The 17,277-nt window shown below is 37.2% G+C and overlaps 1 protein-coding gene and 1 long non-coding RNA gene across 10 annotated transcripts in view; one reads left to right on the top strand and one right to left on the bottom strand.

Moving 5' to 3' along the window:
* The window catches only part of LOC138689165 (uncharacterized), a 190,407-nt gene that overhangs the window by 21,210 nt on the left and 151,920 nt on the right, over positions 1 to 17,277 (top strand). The window lies entirely within an intron of this gene.
* Positions 1 to 17,277, bottom strand: part of PDE5A (phosphodiesterase 5A) — a 142,442-nt gene that overhangs the window by 7,175 nt on the left and 117,990 nt on the right. For all 9 annotated transcript variants that reach the window (XM_069801586.1, XM_069801673.1, XM_069801428.1 and 6 more), the window contains 8 exons: positions 11,325 to 11,471; positions 8,866 to 8,991; positions 6,677 to 6,771; positions 3,207 to 3,294; positions 1,976 to 2,076; positions 1,806 to 1,883; positions 886 to 949; positions 234 to 308 (listed from right to left, as the gene is read on the bottom strand). In XM_069801586.1, the coding sequence (XP_069657687.1) occupies positions 234 to 308; positions 886 to 949; positions 1,806 to 1,883; positions 1,976 to 2,076; positions 3,207 to 3,294; positions 6,677 to 6,771; positions 8,866 to 8,991; positions 11,325 to 11,471 (774 nt within the window). The remainder of the gene's footprint in view (positions 1 to 233; positions 309 to 885; positions 950 to 1,805; positions 1,884 to 1,975; positions 2,077 to 3,206; positions 3,295 to 6,676; positions 6,772 to 8,865; positions 8,992 to 11,324; positions 11,472 to 17,277) is intronic.

Here is a 17,277-nt window from a genome sequence, read left to right as displayed (position 1 = left end):
TTTAGTAATACGAATTTAAAAGAAATAACGCTGTCTGTTCTTCTGGCTCAGAGATAATGACACACTGTTGGTGTTTGGGAACCACAGAAGAAAACTGACTACTAGGAAGACAGGGAAGGAGTTGGTCCTATATTCTGGTCAGTGGGAGAAATTGTGGCTTTTGAAAGGAATGTGAAGTGCTCTTTGTAGAAGCCATTTTGAAAGAGGTGATTCTGCATGATTCTGCCACTTACTGTTGGTTCTATGTTGAGTTCCTTCCGCTCTTTATCTCCTTGATCAAAGAACTCGGTAGCTACAAGCTCAGCAATCTGTAAGAGATTTCACACATTGAGAGCTCTAAAAAGTTTGCTTGCTACCTACAATCAAAACTGTTTCCTGTGTTTCCTCTCTCTCCTTAGGATATATCAAATTGGGAGCCCCCATAATGAGACTCTCCAGCTTAACAGCTAGCTTTTAGAATTCTTCATGCACACATCTGTGCACAAACAAAACACCTGCATGTGCTGAGATTTATTCTGACAAAGCAAAGAATAAAATGGCACATAGGCATCTTAGCACTAGTAACAGCTGGAATGAACAACACAGAAAAAGGTCAGCTGATACTAGTGTGTTGTGTCAATTGACTGCCTTGTAGTAACACAGGAATGTTGGAAAGAACAAAGATTCCTGATTTACCTTCGGATTACTGCTAACATGGTGACATAGCTAAATGCACAGATCTTGCCACAAAGACCTGAGAAAGTCTTCAATCCACATACAGCATTTTGAAGGACTGCTTCCTAAGGCTCTGTATTCCACCACTGCCTTTGCATAAGGACTGGATGGAGGAAGCAGAAGCCATTATGCAGACTTTGTATTTAGCACATCTTAAAATTAAGCACGTACCCGTTGCTGAACTGGCCATGGTTTGGTTATGGCTGATAAATCACAAGCAGTCATCAACATTGCTCTGTAGAAAAAACAGAAAGAAATCTATGAATAACTGTATTATGAAATGTATGTAGCCACCAAGTCAAGTGACTAGTAAAGTAGAATATAAAATTCAAGGAACACTAAAGTCAGAAAAACAAGTGAAATTAAAGTTATAAAGGTATCCAGGGCTCGATAATGTGGTAGACAGAAGTGAGCAAATCTAGACTGGCTCATTTGGTGGATTTGCATCAAATGAACTGTTTCATTCTATTTGCTACTGGACAGACAGCACTTTTATTTATTTCTTACATTAGCAATGACTGCCATCTTTATTGACAGTATGAGGGCCAAGGACTGAAATGGGAATAGACATAGAACATGACTAAATTAGACTGGGTTTTAAAGGCACTGAATTTGAAATATGGCATCCTTCCTTTCTGGGACAGCCTATGTAAGCCTGCTTTTCTGTAGCTGTGCATTACAATATATGTCTCCATTCTTAATCTTCTTTTTTCTTTACTGCCGGTATGGAATCAGCTTCAAAACAAACTGCCTGTCCTGAATCTTTAGTTATTGGTTTCAGCAATTCAATATTTAAATATAAAGTATCAAAAGCAAAAGAAAACGGTACCGAGACAGGAACCCTACACTCTTTAGGAAGAACAGAAATGCTCATGTAACTCCATGTGCTGCTTAACAAAGTTTATTATACAGGTTGCAGACTTAGTAATTCAGACCCAGGGAGTCATTCAGTGACCTGTGTGCCAGTGCCAGTTTGTACAGGCCCAGAGACACAGATCTGCTGGTTTTAATGAAGTTCACAGCAACATGGCATGGAAAATTTGGCACCTAATAATATTAACTGACTTCTTAATTATTCTGCTTTTACTTACAAAAAGAGCTCCTTCTGTGTAGGATCTTCCCAATTAAATTGCTTCTTCCTTAGAAGTTCAAAAAATTCTCCTCTCCTCCTTTAAAAGAAGTTAAAATAAGGTTTTGCAGCATGCTGCCACAATCCAAACATCCAGCAAAGACTATCCAGCCAAACTTGCCTCTGACTTACTTTATGTATAGTGCCAGGTCTGTGGCAAGAATGGCTTGTTTTATCATTTTCAGTGTGGCCTTGTATTCTTCAATGGAAAGGCTGCTGAGAATCTGATTTCCCTTTACAAAAAACCAAAAACAGTGTTATCAGTAAAATGGGCAACAGCACACCAGTTTGCTAAAATGTCTCTTAGATACTAAATCATTATGAGTAGCTTGCTGATATCTGATGTCATTCTTTTACCCGGCTTCCTTTTGCAGATTCCCCAATTTAAAAATAAAAATTCCAGTCTTCTTGAGTAATGGCAGAAAGCTGCACAGCAAAAGCATCATAATGGACTATTACAAAATGAAACTGCAAGCAGAGCAACATCAAAGCCTTTAAGTCCATTTCATTCATCAAAATTAAATTTGCCACTAGCTATATCGTAGCATTTCGCTTTCCTTCCCCTCTGCCCCTGAATCAGAGGAACTATAATAGATTCCACTACCTGCCTATACACTTCATGTAAATGAAAGTATTTCCCTTTTATGAAGCAACATAAATAACAAGCTGTTACATAGAAATATAAGCTCAGCAGCCCACTTAAACCAAAGCACTATGGAGCTGGTGAAATGACAACTTGCCTCCACTTTTTTTCCATATTTTCCTGAATACAATTTCATTACAATACAAAGCATGCTGGAAGTACCATCCATACCTGTGATACAAAATAAGCAGTGAAAATATACTGCTTTGAAATGATTGTGCATGCTGAATAACTGGTCTTAGAATTAGTTAATAATATAAAAAAAGAAGAATGCCGTTTTATTTGCATATTTACTTAACTTAGGTTTGGCTTCACTTTGGAATGTCAACATTAGCAGTGTTTGGTTTGGTCTCATCAGGACTGCTTTGTGTATGTGTAGGCCGGAATGTTTTTTGACATGAGAGCAAGGACTGGGGTTTGTTTGGTGGTTCATAAGAGGTCATGAAAATGGCAACACAGCCTTTTTTTTCCTTTGCGCCAAGGAAGCAGGTACTCAAAAGGGCATTAGCAAGGCTTCCCTTATCAGGCAACACTTGGAAAGGTTTAGTGGCACTCAGCAATGGAACTGTGATTTCAAAACTGCTGCATTTGCTTTCTTTACCCAAAAAGGAATAAAGATCACTTAGGAATGTATAAGGGTGGGAATCTATCCAAAAGCTAAAAATAAAAAGTAAAATAGGGAATAGTTTCCTTCAGCATACACGAGAATGTGGCACTCACTGGACTATTCAGGATCATAAGGCATTGATCAAAATGATGATGCTCCATGATTGAGTGGCAATACAGTTGAGCCAGTGGATGTTCGCTTCTGAGGAGTAAAAAGACCCATCAGATGGAGAAAGCAAATTAAACATACTACTAATCCAGAAATAACTTCCCTTTTAATGTCCTCTTCTCATTATCAGGTTACTCCCCCCCCACCCATTCTTGTTCTTAAACAGTTCCTTTCCCCTTGCTGTGTAACTGGCCAAACAAAATGAATACATTTTGAGGGATGCAGGGGGAGTGCAGATAAAAAGACCATGCTGTTACTTTGTCAGAGCAGTTACAACTCTAGTTTTCTGTGTTCTGTTACCTGTAGAGACCAGCTGCACACAAGGAGCGAGAATGCAATACAAAGTTTTATAAAGAGTGAAAGTTCTTGTATAAAAAGGAAGGGCAACAAGAAGGGTTCATCCACAAGCAGAATTTAAGTGACAGTTTGGGGGTTTGTAACATTTTACACACCAGCCTGGCATATTTAGTCAGCTCAGCTACTGAGCATGTAAGTAATAATGCAGACCTAATCAGAAGCCCACTGATACCAATGGAAAAATCCCTGCTGACCTCAGTGGACTCTGGTGCAGGGCCCAAAATGTTGATCAAGTAATTTCCCAGTGTTAGTTAACTGTATTGGTACTTCATTCATCTCCACTCTCTTCATGACCAAACTATTGCAATATTGCTACCTACCCTTTCCCCAGGGTAAAATCCAAAAGGGAAACGTGTTGGTTGTACTGTAGGCAGTGAAAAACAGCATGAAACCAACTCTGCGGATACAGAATTTAAAGCTATCTTAGTCTAGAAAATAGAATTTACTGTTTGAGTAGCTTGAGACAAAATACAGAAACTCCTCCTCTCTGAGGATTTCCAATTTCCCTGTGTTCCTCATTGCATAATATGGTTCTTAGCTTTTGCTACTGTATCTTCATTTTCAGCCCCTGGTCCCACATCACTTATATCATCTCTTCAACTAAATCAGGATTCTTTTGGAAGTCTGTTTTGCTGCTGATCCTGAATCTATTACTCTAATTATAATCTGACCTACAAATGTTTAATCATGTAAGAAATTCTTTTTTAGCATATAGTTCCATGGGACTTTTTGTATGGTTAAGGATCATTCACATGAATTACTGGTTGCAGGATTGGGTCCCTATGTAAGTGAGTGCACACAGAGACTCAAATAAAAGTCATAAGAGGAGACTCCGGGGATTTAATAAGTACAAAAATGTGGAGAGAAAGATGGAAAGACAAACAAAAATGCGGAAAGGGAGATTAAAGGATGCAAGCCCCTGAGGATTATGGGCTGGCTGCCCAGCACCTCCTCTGAGATCACTGCAAAAGGAGTATAGAGCACATACGCTTGCGTGTTTCTGTAAGGAAACAAACTGTAGGATGGTGCCAACACATGCTGGGTGAAATTCCCATTGAATTAAGTGGGATGCATACTGTGTCCCCTAAAGTTCATCCTGACTGAAGAGAGAAATATGTGAGAAATATCTTAGGTTATCTTCCCAAGTACTGCACCAAACTTGAGCTTGCTCAGTACTTACAGACCCTGGCTGTCTGGGAAGATACAAGTGCTGGAAATAAACTCAGGTCCTACTTCTGTAGTACACAGCATTTCTGTTAAACCACTATGCCAGGTCAAAGGACACCACTGCTTTCTGAACACAGTGGTTTGGTTATGCAGTTTTCATACTCTGTGCTTGCCTACTTTACATGTGGGTTTGGAAGAAAAAGGAAATAAAACCCCTGCATATCTACCAAGAGACCTTTAAGCAGTTCATTTCCTGTAATTTCTACTACCGGGACCATTTTAATTTTTGAAACCCTGTTGCTTAGAGAAAAGAATCATATGCTAAATATCCACTCTCCCTGCTTCCAAGGAAGAAACAAAAGGGATCCGTTCCTGGAAAAAAAATAACTCTTCATTTAGATTTAAATGAGGGACTTAAAACCAAAATTCATGGAACTTTCTATTGAAGAAGAATTATTAAGCTGTAATCATCTCTGCTTTACAGCATGTGTGAATGTTAGATTTTGCTGTCTGACACTTTCCCAGGACATTTTTGAGAGGAGATGACGCATCTCCAGATGTCTTCCAGGAAATTTATTTTTAAGTAAATAAAGTGAAAAATAGCTAACCGGTTCCAATCACTGCAAGGCTATAGTTACTGCTGGAATCCCCCATTAGGGAACTAGAAAAAGGTTACTCTCTCAGTTTTGTGAGGTTTTGGCATTTGTTTGTGTTTTGCTTTACACATCAGTCTTAGTGTTATTCTGAACGTATATCTGAAAGGCAGGAATTCTGCTTCAGCTTACTTATTTTCTGCCTTTCAATATTCTCTGCCTCCAACAAACTTTTCCTCCCCTAGTGTCTTTCTTTACACACAGCGAGAACAGCAGACCACTTCTTCCAGAGGTAGCTTCAAAACCACTCTCCAACTCTGCCAGAAAAAGATACAAGTATACATTTCTGGGTATCTTTTCCCCATCTCTGGTCAGATCAGGACACATTGCCATATCACAGTAATCACATTATACCATGTTTTAAGTCAAGCTATTTATTTAATCGAAGAATCATACACTGTTGTTCGAAGTGAATACTAAATTCACTGAAAAACACATTTTGGGCAGATCTGAAACTATTAATAAATTTTAAAAACCCAAGTAGTTTTAGTTAAAAATTAAAATATGGATAAAATTGTAGAAGAGTTCAGATGTTTCCTTTTGATAACTTCAAAGCGAAATATTTTGTTTAGTAAAAATATTTTGTTTCAAGGTTTTAAAACAAATTTTGGCTTTTTGCATTGTAAAGGTTTTTCTGTAATTCCAGAATTGATCAAAGTTAAAGAGTACAGATAACCCCAAATCAATGCAAAACAGTCATACATTTTTAATGTGATTTTAAATATGCGTCTTATCCAAACCAATTTAGAATTCAGGAGAAACACGGCTACATCATGAGTTAAACAGAGTTCAAAATGGTAGGGAGACACCTTTGTATCAGATGGCTGCAGATCTCGGCTCTGTGCTGGCCCAGACTAGGTGGGGGACAGCTGGTTGGGCAGAGAGCAATCTGAAAAGCTGCACGTTTCCTACACGCTGTCCCTTAGAAGCTGGGACCTTTTGCTGTCACTGTATGGGAAATGGGGGATGGGACATCTGGAACAGAAGCAGGAAGACGCTGCCCCTGCACAGTCTACAAAGAGTTCACTTCATCTGCTATGGCATTTAGTCAAAAACTGAGGTTGTGCCTCTTTGCTTTGGACTCTTGAATGTTTCTGGCTGTTCTTGCACTTACTGCTTTGTAAAAACCTGCTCCTTTGCATAGCCTCACATCATCAAATCAAGTAGGTTGTACTTCATTTAGCGCCGTGATTTTGGTATTCATTTGTTTTTATTTAACTTCTCTCAGACTTGCTTACCTTTGTATGTAAGAGTTGTTCACTCCCCTGTGATCCAAATCATGGCTTAGAGTTGCTATCAGCAGAGCCAGTGTTTCTAAGTCAGTCAGTTTGCTCTATATGTAAAGAGTAATACAAGAAATGAGTTAGCTTTATGATGGGGATTTATTTTGCACAATGTATTTTATATCTGCTCTCTTGTCTTTACCCACATAGCAGATACAGTTCAAGCCCAAGGAGGACACAGTCATAAAATGGTATGCTGAGAATAAGGGTTATCTCTGAAGTTGTAGTGCACAGTAGTAATCATTCTCCATAGGCCTCAATGCAGTTTTCAGAGGGAACATCATTTAGCTCTATATATGCTGATGAGAAGACTGACACAGAAGAGGAAGTGACTTGCATAATGTCACCTGGCAGCAAAGAGAGAGCATGGGGAATTTTTTAAAATTCTGGCCCCATGACTTTTAGCTCAGCTCCTCTATTACCTCAAGGGAGTTAGGCTACATTCCCTAAATAGGTATAAAAATAATTATACAAATGTCGTTGGAATAATCAGAAGGGAAGAATGTCATGCTTTTCATTGATCGCTGGGCTAATAAATTAACAGAAGTTTAAAACCCATGGAAAACAAAATCAACCAATATCTGACTCTTTGATAATGAGTTTATTCTGGAGCTCCAACAAGGATTAGAGAAAAGGTTACAGTTTCTCTTTTATGACTATTTCATATCTTTAATATTGTTCAGTAGAATTGGGTAGAAAATTTATTTAAATCTGTCCAGTGAGAAGCAGGCTTGACAAAGCTACAGTATTCATGCAGCATTTCGTAATGGGACAAGAATAGCAGGCACAACAGTCAGGACAGGAATTTGAAGAACAGCTTGTGACAGCACTGCCACTGGGGGCTGTACCCTCTGTAAAATCAAATCCAAATTTTCTTGAAGCAGTTACAACTTCTGTAGATTTACATCTGCTTTCTAGATAATGAAACCTGTCCTTAGTCTAGTCAAAAGACAAATCAGTTTGGAAATGAGTGATTTTAAAGCTTCTCCTAGGAAGATGTGTCCCCCAATGCTTGCTTTTCCCCTCAAACTAGAGAAAATTGAGACACTTATGCTCAGTGCCGTTCTGACTCCAGAATCTAGGGCATGAAAATCAATGTGGAGTGAATCCAACATAGTTAGGAATAAAACAACTTATGGAAATTGCAGTGCAGACTGAAAAGACTCCAAAAACAGCAAGCAAGCTATCAGGATCAACAGATTGCTAGACCGCACACAGAGCAAAACTACCATGTCCATTTCAGTATAGAAAGAATATGAAAGCCCTTGCCTTTGTCTCTTCCAGCACCTTTTGCCTTTTTTTTTTTAGTAAGACAAAGTTTGCAGAGGAAGGGAATGCCTCTTCATTATCAGTACTGGGTTTTGGTCTACAAATAGGATTTATTTATTCCCTAAGAAGTGCTTACTGTAAAATTGTATAAACCAACTAATAACAATTGTCTGTAATCAAACTGGAGAAACATGTTAATTCAGAATGAACAGAAACGTTTTGTTTCTTCAAGAATATAAAAAAAACCCCTATAAACATATTTTGGAAAAATCTTAAATCAGTATCTTTCTTATTTTGGGGATCATCTAGCCCTTCAGCATTTATAATAAAAAGTGATTAGGTTGTTTTTTTAATTATTATGTGTCTTTTAAGTGGAAGGTTGAAACATTGTTCAAAAGCAGTGAACAATAATAAGAATAAGCATTTAAATCTTTATTTCCAAAAAATGTTCTATTGTTTGCCTAAGCTGTACTCAGCTCTGTGTTTGAACTTAAAAAAATTCCTGTTGAATATTATAAGGAAACATCCTGAAATAGGGCCAGTCCTTTTCTTCTCCACTTTTTTGACTTGCTTGTAGCATAAGCATTAACTTTAAAAAATGACATAATCATGTACTTGCCTTATTTGAGATGTTCCCATTGGGAACATCCACCTGATCATTTCCAGAGGATTTAACTGAAACTGGGTGCATAACAACATGCCGACAATTTCACAAACCATGCCCTTAAAGCCAGAAGTCTTCAGCAGAAATATTTTGATTTCACTAGCAATACCATGGAGTGATGAACACTTTATTGACATGACAGTCAGAACTATGCATCATGATAGAGTTTGTTTAGCCAGAAGATTCTTAATGTAGAAACAGCAAAATGTACCTGAATTTTACCAGATTTTAAAGCAGCAAACATGCACTGCGCTGTATTAAAGGCATGTCTCCAGTTGTGATAAGCAACATTTTTCCGATAATTTTTCTTTACACTTAAAATCCATCTGCAGAGAACCTTTAAGAAACAGCATCACATAGTTAACTGTAAATGTATTAGAAATCTGTTCTTTTTATGAAAATAAATCCTTCTCTAGTCCTGCTTGAAAACTGTCTCTCTTATAGAAATAAATTTCCTTTTAACTCAATTAAGTTCAAATATAACATACTTGTAACTGTGAACATAGATAAGAATATGCTTACAGCCACTAGTTCAGCCTCTCAATGAGTATGTAATACTTGTGGGTTTGGGTTTTCATTACTAATGGCCAAATGTTACTGTCACATCCACTGCTCTTAATTCAGAAACTGAGTTATGTTGAGCTAACTGGGAGAAAAAAAATCATTGTTTGTAACGACATATTTGATAGAGAATTTTTTTTTTTAATTAGAGGGTACTCTTAAGAGCTTTTTTGTTAATGAACATGTAGCTTTTCCCTCTTATCAACTTGTCAAAAACCAAGCAGAATTGGACTTTGGAAAGCAAATAAGTATGATAGAAAGACAGCAATTACTATGTTGCTGGGTAGGTTTTTTTATGCAGGAAGTAAGTATGTCCTGGATGTTTTACACAACAGTATTACAAGTTGTGGGGTTATACTTTACTTCTAAGAAAGTGAAAGGTATGAAGGTCAGATAGTAATTTGATGTGTACTAGAACAGATCCTTTGGTTTAAATGGATACAGCATACTGCTCTATGTTAAATGCTGGCTGAGAATCTAGGCCTTGGTTTGTTCAAGAAAATTTTTAGTGTTCCTAGTGAAAGATGTTGTATTGACAGAAATTAAAATCTAGTATCATTCACCCACATAAACAATTCCACGCAGACAAAAGCAGCAGTACTCTCTGCCTTTCCACTGTTAAAAAAGGAGTGCTAGGCTACTGCCAGTTTTCTTTAGCTCTAGCATGGAAAGTTGAAGGTGTAACTTTAAAGCTGTCACTGTTCTCTTGCTTCTACTGAGATGTGTAATTATGTGTCTATTGTCATGGTGTTACTTTGGTTTGGCAAATCCATTACAATTGCTCCACTAGGAACTAGAAGCCACCCATTACTAGGCTGCCTGACTCCCTCTCTTCTGCTGGGATATATCCCTTAAGGAAGTACAAGTTCTTGGCCTTACTACAGAGGTGAAACTAAGTACTGGGATATTCAAGCGATCAGACTAGGTAATACAGTGCTCCTTTTGGCCCTTAAACACTGCTAATCTAAATTGGTCTATAAACTGTTGATCTACAAAACACCTGTTTTCTTTTACTGATTTGTTTGCCTATGAAGTCCTCCAAATTGATCTTGCATTTTGATACTGAACTTTGGAAGTTATGTTGAAAAATATATAAAGCAAAAATAAAGAACTTAAAAATGAAGGTTTTTACAAATAGAAATTGTGTGTATCGGCTGGAAGAGGCCTAAGAGATTATCTAGTCTATGTCCAGGGCTAGGAGCAAAATAAGAATACCTGTTTAGATCACCTCTGACAGATGAATATCTACAACTAGATCTATTGGTAAAAACTGTCAGGGAAATTTCCACAGCCCACATAAGTAATCTGTTTCAGTCTTCACTCTCTATAATAAACCCCTGATCTCTAATCTAATCTTTTGTGGGGGAAAGACTAGGCTAATTACTTTTACTACCTATATAGACATAGAGAACAATATTACTCTCCTCTTTGTAATAGTCTTTCACTTACTGAAAAGTTGCTATCATCTCCCTTTTCAATATTCTGTTTTCTGGAGAAAACCAGCTTAATTCATTCAATCTTTGCTCAATCTCCTTTTTTTTTTTTTTTTAATTAATTTGTATCTCTGTCTCTCTTTGTGTATGAGCTACAATATAATTAGTCCATGGGCCTTAAATACCACTCTGTCAGTAAAGAATGAAATTTTCTCCTTTTTGCCACTACGGCATATTATTGAACTTTTACATGGTTTCTGATACTAGTAGCTGTGAAATTATTTTCTCTTGTTACCACTAGCGTTTCTTCTGTTTACCATTTTTAATTTATGCATTTGACTGTTTTTGTTACTCTTTATATATTTATTCTTGCTGGTTTTGAAATATTGCTACACATTTTCAAACTTATTTGAATTTTAACCAAGTCCTCTACCTCCGCTCCCCAAGTTTTCTAAAAGTATTTTACAGTCCGTTAACCAAATTATTAATCCTTCAGTAGAACCAAACTGAGGACAAACCCCAGTACTGGCCACTTTATATACCTTCCTAGTTTGCGAACTATTCTTTAATACAGATTTCCAATTATATTTACTGGAGGCTTGTTTAACTATTATCCTGATTTTCTAATAATTTAAGTTGTTTCTTTATGTGAAGCAGCATTTGACAGCATTCATACCTCATGTTTCATTTGGAAGTTTTGCACCAGGTTGAGGTCTGTAAACATTCGAATTGTACACAGTGTTGTTTCAAAATCTGATAGCTCAAAATCACTGAAGTTGAAATCAGTTAGGTTGAGAGATTGTGCAGATGGTACTACAGCAGCCTAGAGAAGAATAAGAGAACACAGCTTAGCACTAGGAAAGAGAAAGCATAACATAAATACCTGCTTTTTCAACAGAGAAGTAGTGAGATACTAAATTTTACCTTCACATTATACTGAAACCTGATGATTACTTTGCATTTATCTTTCCTTAGCCTTTTCATTTAACATTACCTTGCTTGCTTAGATTTAACACACGCTTTTCCACAGACCAAGAGAATAAGGAATGGATTACCTGGTCAGTCTGTTATCTAAATCACCTAAGGCAAATTGCAACCAAAAGTATGTATGAAATTGGGAGACAGAGAAAATAAGGCAGTGGAGTTACATGTTTGTTTTTATGGACGTGCAGACATCAAAATCTGTAACTGTTGGCATTTTTCTAAAAATGGTGAGGAAAGAGATGTCAGTAGAACAGAATTCCTAACGGAATCCACATTCAGTGCTATGGTAGTCAGAACATGTCCACAGGCAGAGCTTTCTCAGGGCTAGAAACCTGAAAAATTAGGGTTCACCTGTGATCAATAATCTTTAAAATCTTTGGACAAAGTTTTTGATGTAATTTGAGTACAATCATAAACATTCAGTGTAAAATTTGAAATTATAAAGTAGACAAAAACCCCCAACTCTATACTTTTTAAAATCTGTAACTTTTATTATCAGTAATATCCCCATGTGTTACATGTATTACAGCTCTATGTATTACAACTGTACTTTTTCTAGTTACAGAATTCAGAGTATAGCTATTGGTTGCCCTTCAAAATACAAATGTTAGGGTTGCTAACAAAATAAATGGTAAATCTTAGGCTACAGAACAAAAATTAGTATCAGTTTTTTCAGTGAAATAAAAGGTGGAGTTCTCAGTGCTACATCTCTACAGTTGTTTCACCTGAATATGAGTGTGGTTTAAAAGAAAATCAGGTAAAACTGAAATGGTGAAAGAAAGAAACCTATGTGTTTATCTACCTCTTTGTAATTCTAGGGGAAAACATTTCTCCAGCATGGGGAACTGTGTCCTAGAAGGCCGAGACACTGAAAAGGAAGCATGTGCCATAATCTACAGTATTGTTACATGTAGCACGCAAATCAGCTCTCTCCATAACTACGTCTACCAATCTCTGTTCCGTATAAGCTTGCTGTTATCCTTCCTGTGTGTCTGAATCAGAAAGTCAGGAAAGATTATGAAAAATAGTGTTTACACAGAAAAAAATTCCAACATTCTTACACATTTCTTGTACCAGTAATTTTGTGTTCCTCAGTTTGGATTCATGTGGTATTTCATCTATGAGCATGTGAAAGAACCACCAGGCCTGTATGTTCAGTGGAAAATAATGCAACCATTTAGGAACTCTAATGACATAATTTTGAAAAATTGCAACTGCAGTCTGGTATTTCATGAGGAAAGGGGCTGGAAGGACACAGTAGGAGCTCAACAGAACACCCGATGCCTGTGTTCTGACTTCATTCATAATTTATCTTTCCCTTCCTTGATCTCCTGCCTTTGACAGCCACAACAATAAGTTTCATTTCAGCTGAGACATAAAAAACTGCACTCTGTAGCTATTCAAGTGTTACTTAACTGGATTAAATATTTCCTCTTTCACTTACTGAAGCCAATAGAGCTATCTGCCACCCATTTTACGGCATGAAAGTTCATCAACTATTTTAATTTCAAGTTATTGAGCTATGGTTAGCTTCTGTAAGCACTAACTGAACTACAACCTCTTGCTCAATTTCTCCACCTCAGGAATATTATAAAGAGCATGAAACAGTCAAGAAAAGAAGAAAATGTGCCAATTAATTCCCCTCTTTGCATAACTGTGACTTTTAAATTACTATTGCTTACTATAGGCATCGTATTAATAGTAATTAGTAGTGAATACTTAATTAGTGACTCCATTTCATTACCTGGTTAAGTATAGAAAATAAATTTTAAAACTTGTCTTCTATTATGATTGAAAAACCTACAGATAAAGCTTATGACGTCATTTCATACACCAAGGTGTTACCTTCAAGGAAAGCCTCAAGCACAAGAATAGTCCATTCTGGCATGCAGGAAGTCAAGCAAGCATGGTAAATGGCCAGCATGGATGAACAGGGAATTCCTGAGTGAGCTCAAATGAAAAAATGAAGTACATAGAAGAAGGAAGTGGGGATGGGCTACCTGGGAAGAATACAGAGACATTACCAAAGTGTGCAGGGATGAAGATGGGAAAACCAAAGCTCAGCTTGAGTTGGAACTACTGAGGGATGGGAAGGGCAACAAAAATTGTTTCTATAAATACATTGGCAGCAAAAGGAAGGCTAAGGAAAATGTGGGACCACTGTGGTAACTGACTGGTTTTGCTTTGTTTCATTTGCTTTGTATGATAAAACACAGGTTGCAGACAGTATCCAGGCTCAAAGGAGGTGACTGATGCAATATGACATTCTGTGGTATGTGGAAATGATGATGAAAGTGAAAAATTTGACTGCAGCCTATTACACAAGGCAGATAATAAATAGAATAGAATAGAATAGTTCCAGTTGGAAAGGACCTACAATGATCGTTTAGTCCAACTGCCTGACGAAGCATCTATTTTCTGTGCTATCAGATTATTTAGAAGCAAAACAAAGCAAATTGCAAAAAGGTATATCCAGAAGCATAATTTTAATCTATTTTGGCTGGCTTGATACAACGATGTGAGTGCAAAATAAAAATTAATAAAATTCTGAAGCCAAGTAAATTGCCATTCATTAGCTGACCCTCAGCAGTGGAACAGAAGTTGTACAATATGTTAGCTTTAGCCATCAGGGATGGTCCAGTTTATAGACAGTGACTTGCTACATCACTGTAATTTAGGCACCTGGATCGCATCTCCACACATTACGTCAAAGCTGTACAATCTGAAGCCTGGAATAAACTATAAGTAACATCTGTCTATCACTTCAGGCAAGGTGGTTACATTAGTTAGCTGCTCCACATGCTGATTTCAAAACTGAAGTCTTTTTATAATGTGTTAATGGGAAGGTAGTCAACACAAAGGTATCCCAGTAATGTGGTAGAGGTTATTCTTAACTAGGGGAAAATACTAGCACAAGTACTTCACAGAAACTTTTGGAAAGTCTGTGTGGGTACACCAAAAAAGAAAAAAAAGTTCTCTACACCTTGCTGACAGTTTAAGTTAGACTGCAAGGAAAGAATCACTTGCATTAAGAAAGGAACTGCCATGCTCACGTATTTCCCTGAATCGGTACGTAAAATAATCACCTGCTCTGAATTGCTTTCTAGATTCACCTATCTCTCTCCCACAACTAAGAGGAGAAACTAAGGAAGCAAGTTAGCTTTCTCAACTTGGGTAGCAGATACTCCCTTTATCACTACTTATCCAGGACTTAGGTTAAAACTAGGAATAGGAGTACTGATGTCTTTAACATGAATGACTTGATCTTGAAACTACTTGGCCCTATCTCTTTTCAAGTACTGCTGCCTTTATCAATGCACAGAAAGAGCAAATAGTTTCAGAAAAAAAAGACAGAGGTTGATACTTGCAACATTTAATTATGTTCTACTTCATGAGTACAGAGGCAAAGGAAAAAAGGCAGCAATGATCCTGTATGTCAAAGGGTACATGATATTTAAAGAGCAAGATTTGTCTCTTTTCCTTCTTTTAGGAATAAGGTTTTAATTGATTCAACTAGAAGACTGCAGTGCAGGAGTATTAACCATGTGACTGTACCATGTGGATTTTTAGGGTAAGGGTCTACAATTGCATCTCATCACAGGGTAATTAAGGAGAAAACTGAGGCTGTTGTCAGTAGGTTGAAATTCTGTCTGTAAGGTTTTGCTCCTCCAATCTAAACTTTTTAGGAGTCCACAAATAAAATGTACTTGAAAGCTACAGTTTTAAATTAGAGAAACCACTTGCTGATAAATCTGTTGTCACAAATTTCACTTGGGGCAAGCCTTAGTAATTTCTGTTGCCAATGCCGTGTTTCACTAATATAGTATGTATTAACTGTAATGATTCAAAGACAGCAGGTACAAGTATCAATTCCAGTATTATGCTATAAAGGTCAAGTCCTGTATCTCCTTTGATATACCATTGATTCTGCTGAGTAACTTTGTGACAGCATGCGTCCTAGCTGGGGGAAAGCTCTTATACTAAATTTTACATTGTGTTTAGTTACAAAATAACAGAAAGAACTACATTTTTTTTTTGTACTATAAAGCTGTACATCTGAAAAGACACGGGCTTCAGACCAAGTTTTGGCTGTGGTTTTATTCTTAAACACATTATAAAACAAGTAAATTCTCAATTTAATAAACTTTCCTTTCGATTTCTAATGTTTTGACTCAGCTTTGACCATCTGTTTGGCTATCATGGACATCTGTGAGGTGAGCTAGCAATGAAATAAAGACATACAGAGGCTTCGGTTATTTGGAAGTCAGGGAGTGAGTGGTAGCCTAAGATATTACTAAGGCACTTGCAGAACCAGATGCAAAAATATAGAGGATACACTAAATAGGTGAATAGCAGAGTGGAGGCCATATACATGGTAGTATGTAGTAAAATCTTTTAACATGAAGAGACTCCACAAAGCAATAAGTCTTTTGAGCATCTTTTACCTTAATAGAAATAGCACTTCCATAATGCTTGGCAGATCACAAATTACTGCACAGTCAGTAATTTAGGAAAAAAATCAAGAATCAATATTTTCTTTGGTGTGACACACACCATATGGAAATCTAAGCTGTTCTCTGTTTTTCAGAAGAAAGAGGACTGACAACTATGAAGAAATGAAATCATTGCAATTTACAAAGAAAAACAAACTGAAAAAAAGCAGAAGAGAACTACTTTCATAAAAAGCAACACAATTAGAAAGTCTATATGCCATAAGGGAAGTTTTGAGTAATGAAAGTGGTGGAATGTGGCACCAAAGAAAGAAATTAAGCTTTCTAAAGGAAAGAATAATGCCTAAAGGAGCAATTTTAGTAGTGGTCATTGAATTAGGTATCTTGTACACAAAAGCACAAAGAAGAAACCAAATTATCAGTGAGGTGGTTAGATCTATACTGCTATATAAAACAGGCCAGGGATCATTCTCTAGCAATGAGGCGAAATGCCACAAACTGGTTTGTGCATACTACATAGATAGCACTTGGTCCATGGTTTGCTTTGGGCTCCATGTGGTGCCCTTAAGTTGTAAGATACCCTTATTTTTAGTGCCTCTTTTCTTTTTTCAGCTCAAATTATCTGAACTAATCTGATTGCTCTGTTAAAATTCAGAGTGATGGCTTCATAGCATGAAAATAGGGTATTTGTTTCATGCCCTGGGATGTGATGTGATGAAATGTGATATATCTGAGGGTGCAAAACCTGCTTGAATAGCGCTGCAAGATGGTAGGCTAGAGGAAGCCAAATCTGGTGCACTCATCCACACTGTCTATTGGAGATGGCCTGTGCTATGTGCTCTGGTACTGTGTGCTCTGGTATTACCTTAGAAAGTGGTAGCTGACATGGGCCAAGATTGTGCTAGGAAGCACGCGGACAGTTAATCAGTAGAGGTGGACAGGGGTTCAGTGCTAGGTTTGTTGTGGTTCTGTTTTATTTAGCAGTAAAGATGTAACCACAGATATTACAAGGCAAGCCATGGAGAGAAACCATAGGAGGTGCATTGCATGCTGGTCTTGTCAGTGCCTCTTTATTGATGAGAAAAAGCATGGTAGTACTGGTAGTTCAAAATCTGTGTGATACTAAGCATTCTAGAACTATCGTTAATCTTGTGCCTTGTTCTGTGGGACCTCGCTTGTCCAGTCCATGCTACC

This window comes from Haliaeetus albicilla, chromosome 1 (genome assembly GCF_947461875.1).
Source record: "Haliaeetus albicilla chromosome 1, bHalAlb1.1, whole genome shotgun sequence".
In the NCBI taxonomy this organism is placed as follows: domain Eukaryota; kingdom Metazoa; phylum Chordata; class Aves; order Accipitriformes; family Accipitridae; genus Haliaeetus; species Haliaeetus albicilla.
This window is presented reverse-complemented; position numbering and strand designations above follow the sequence as displayed.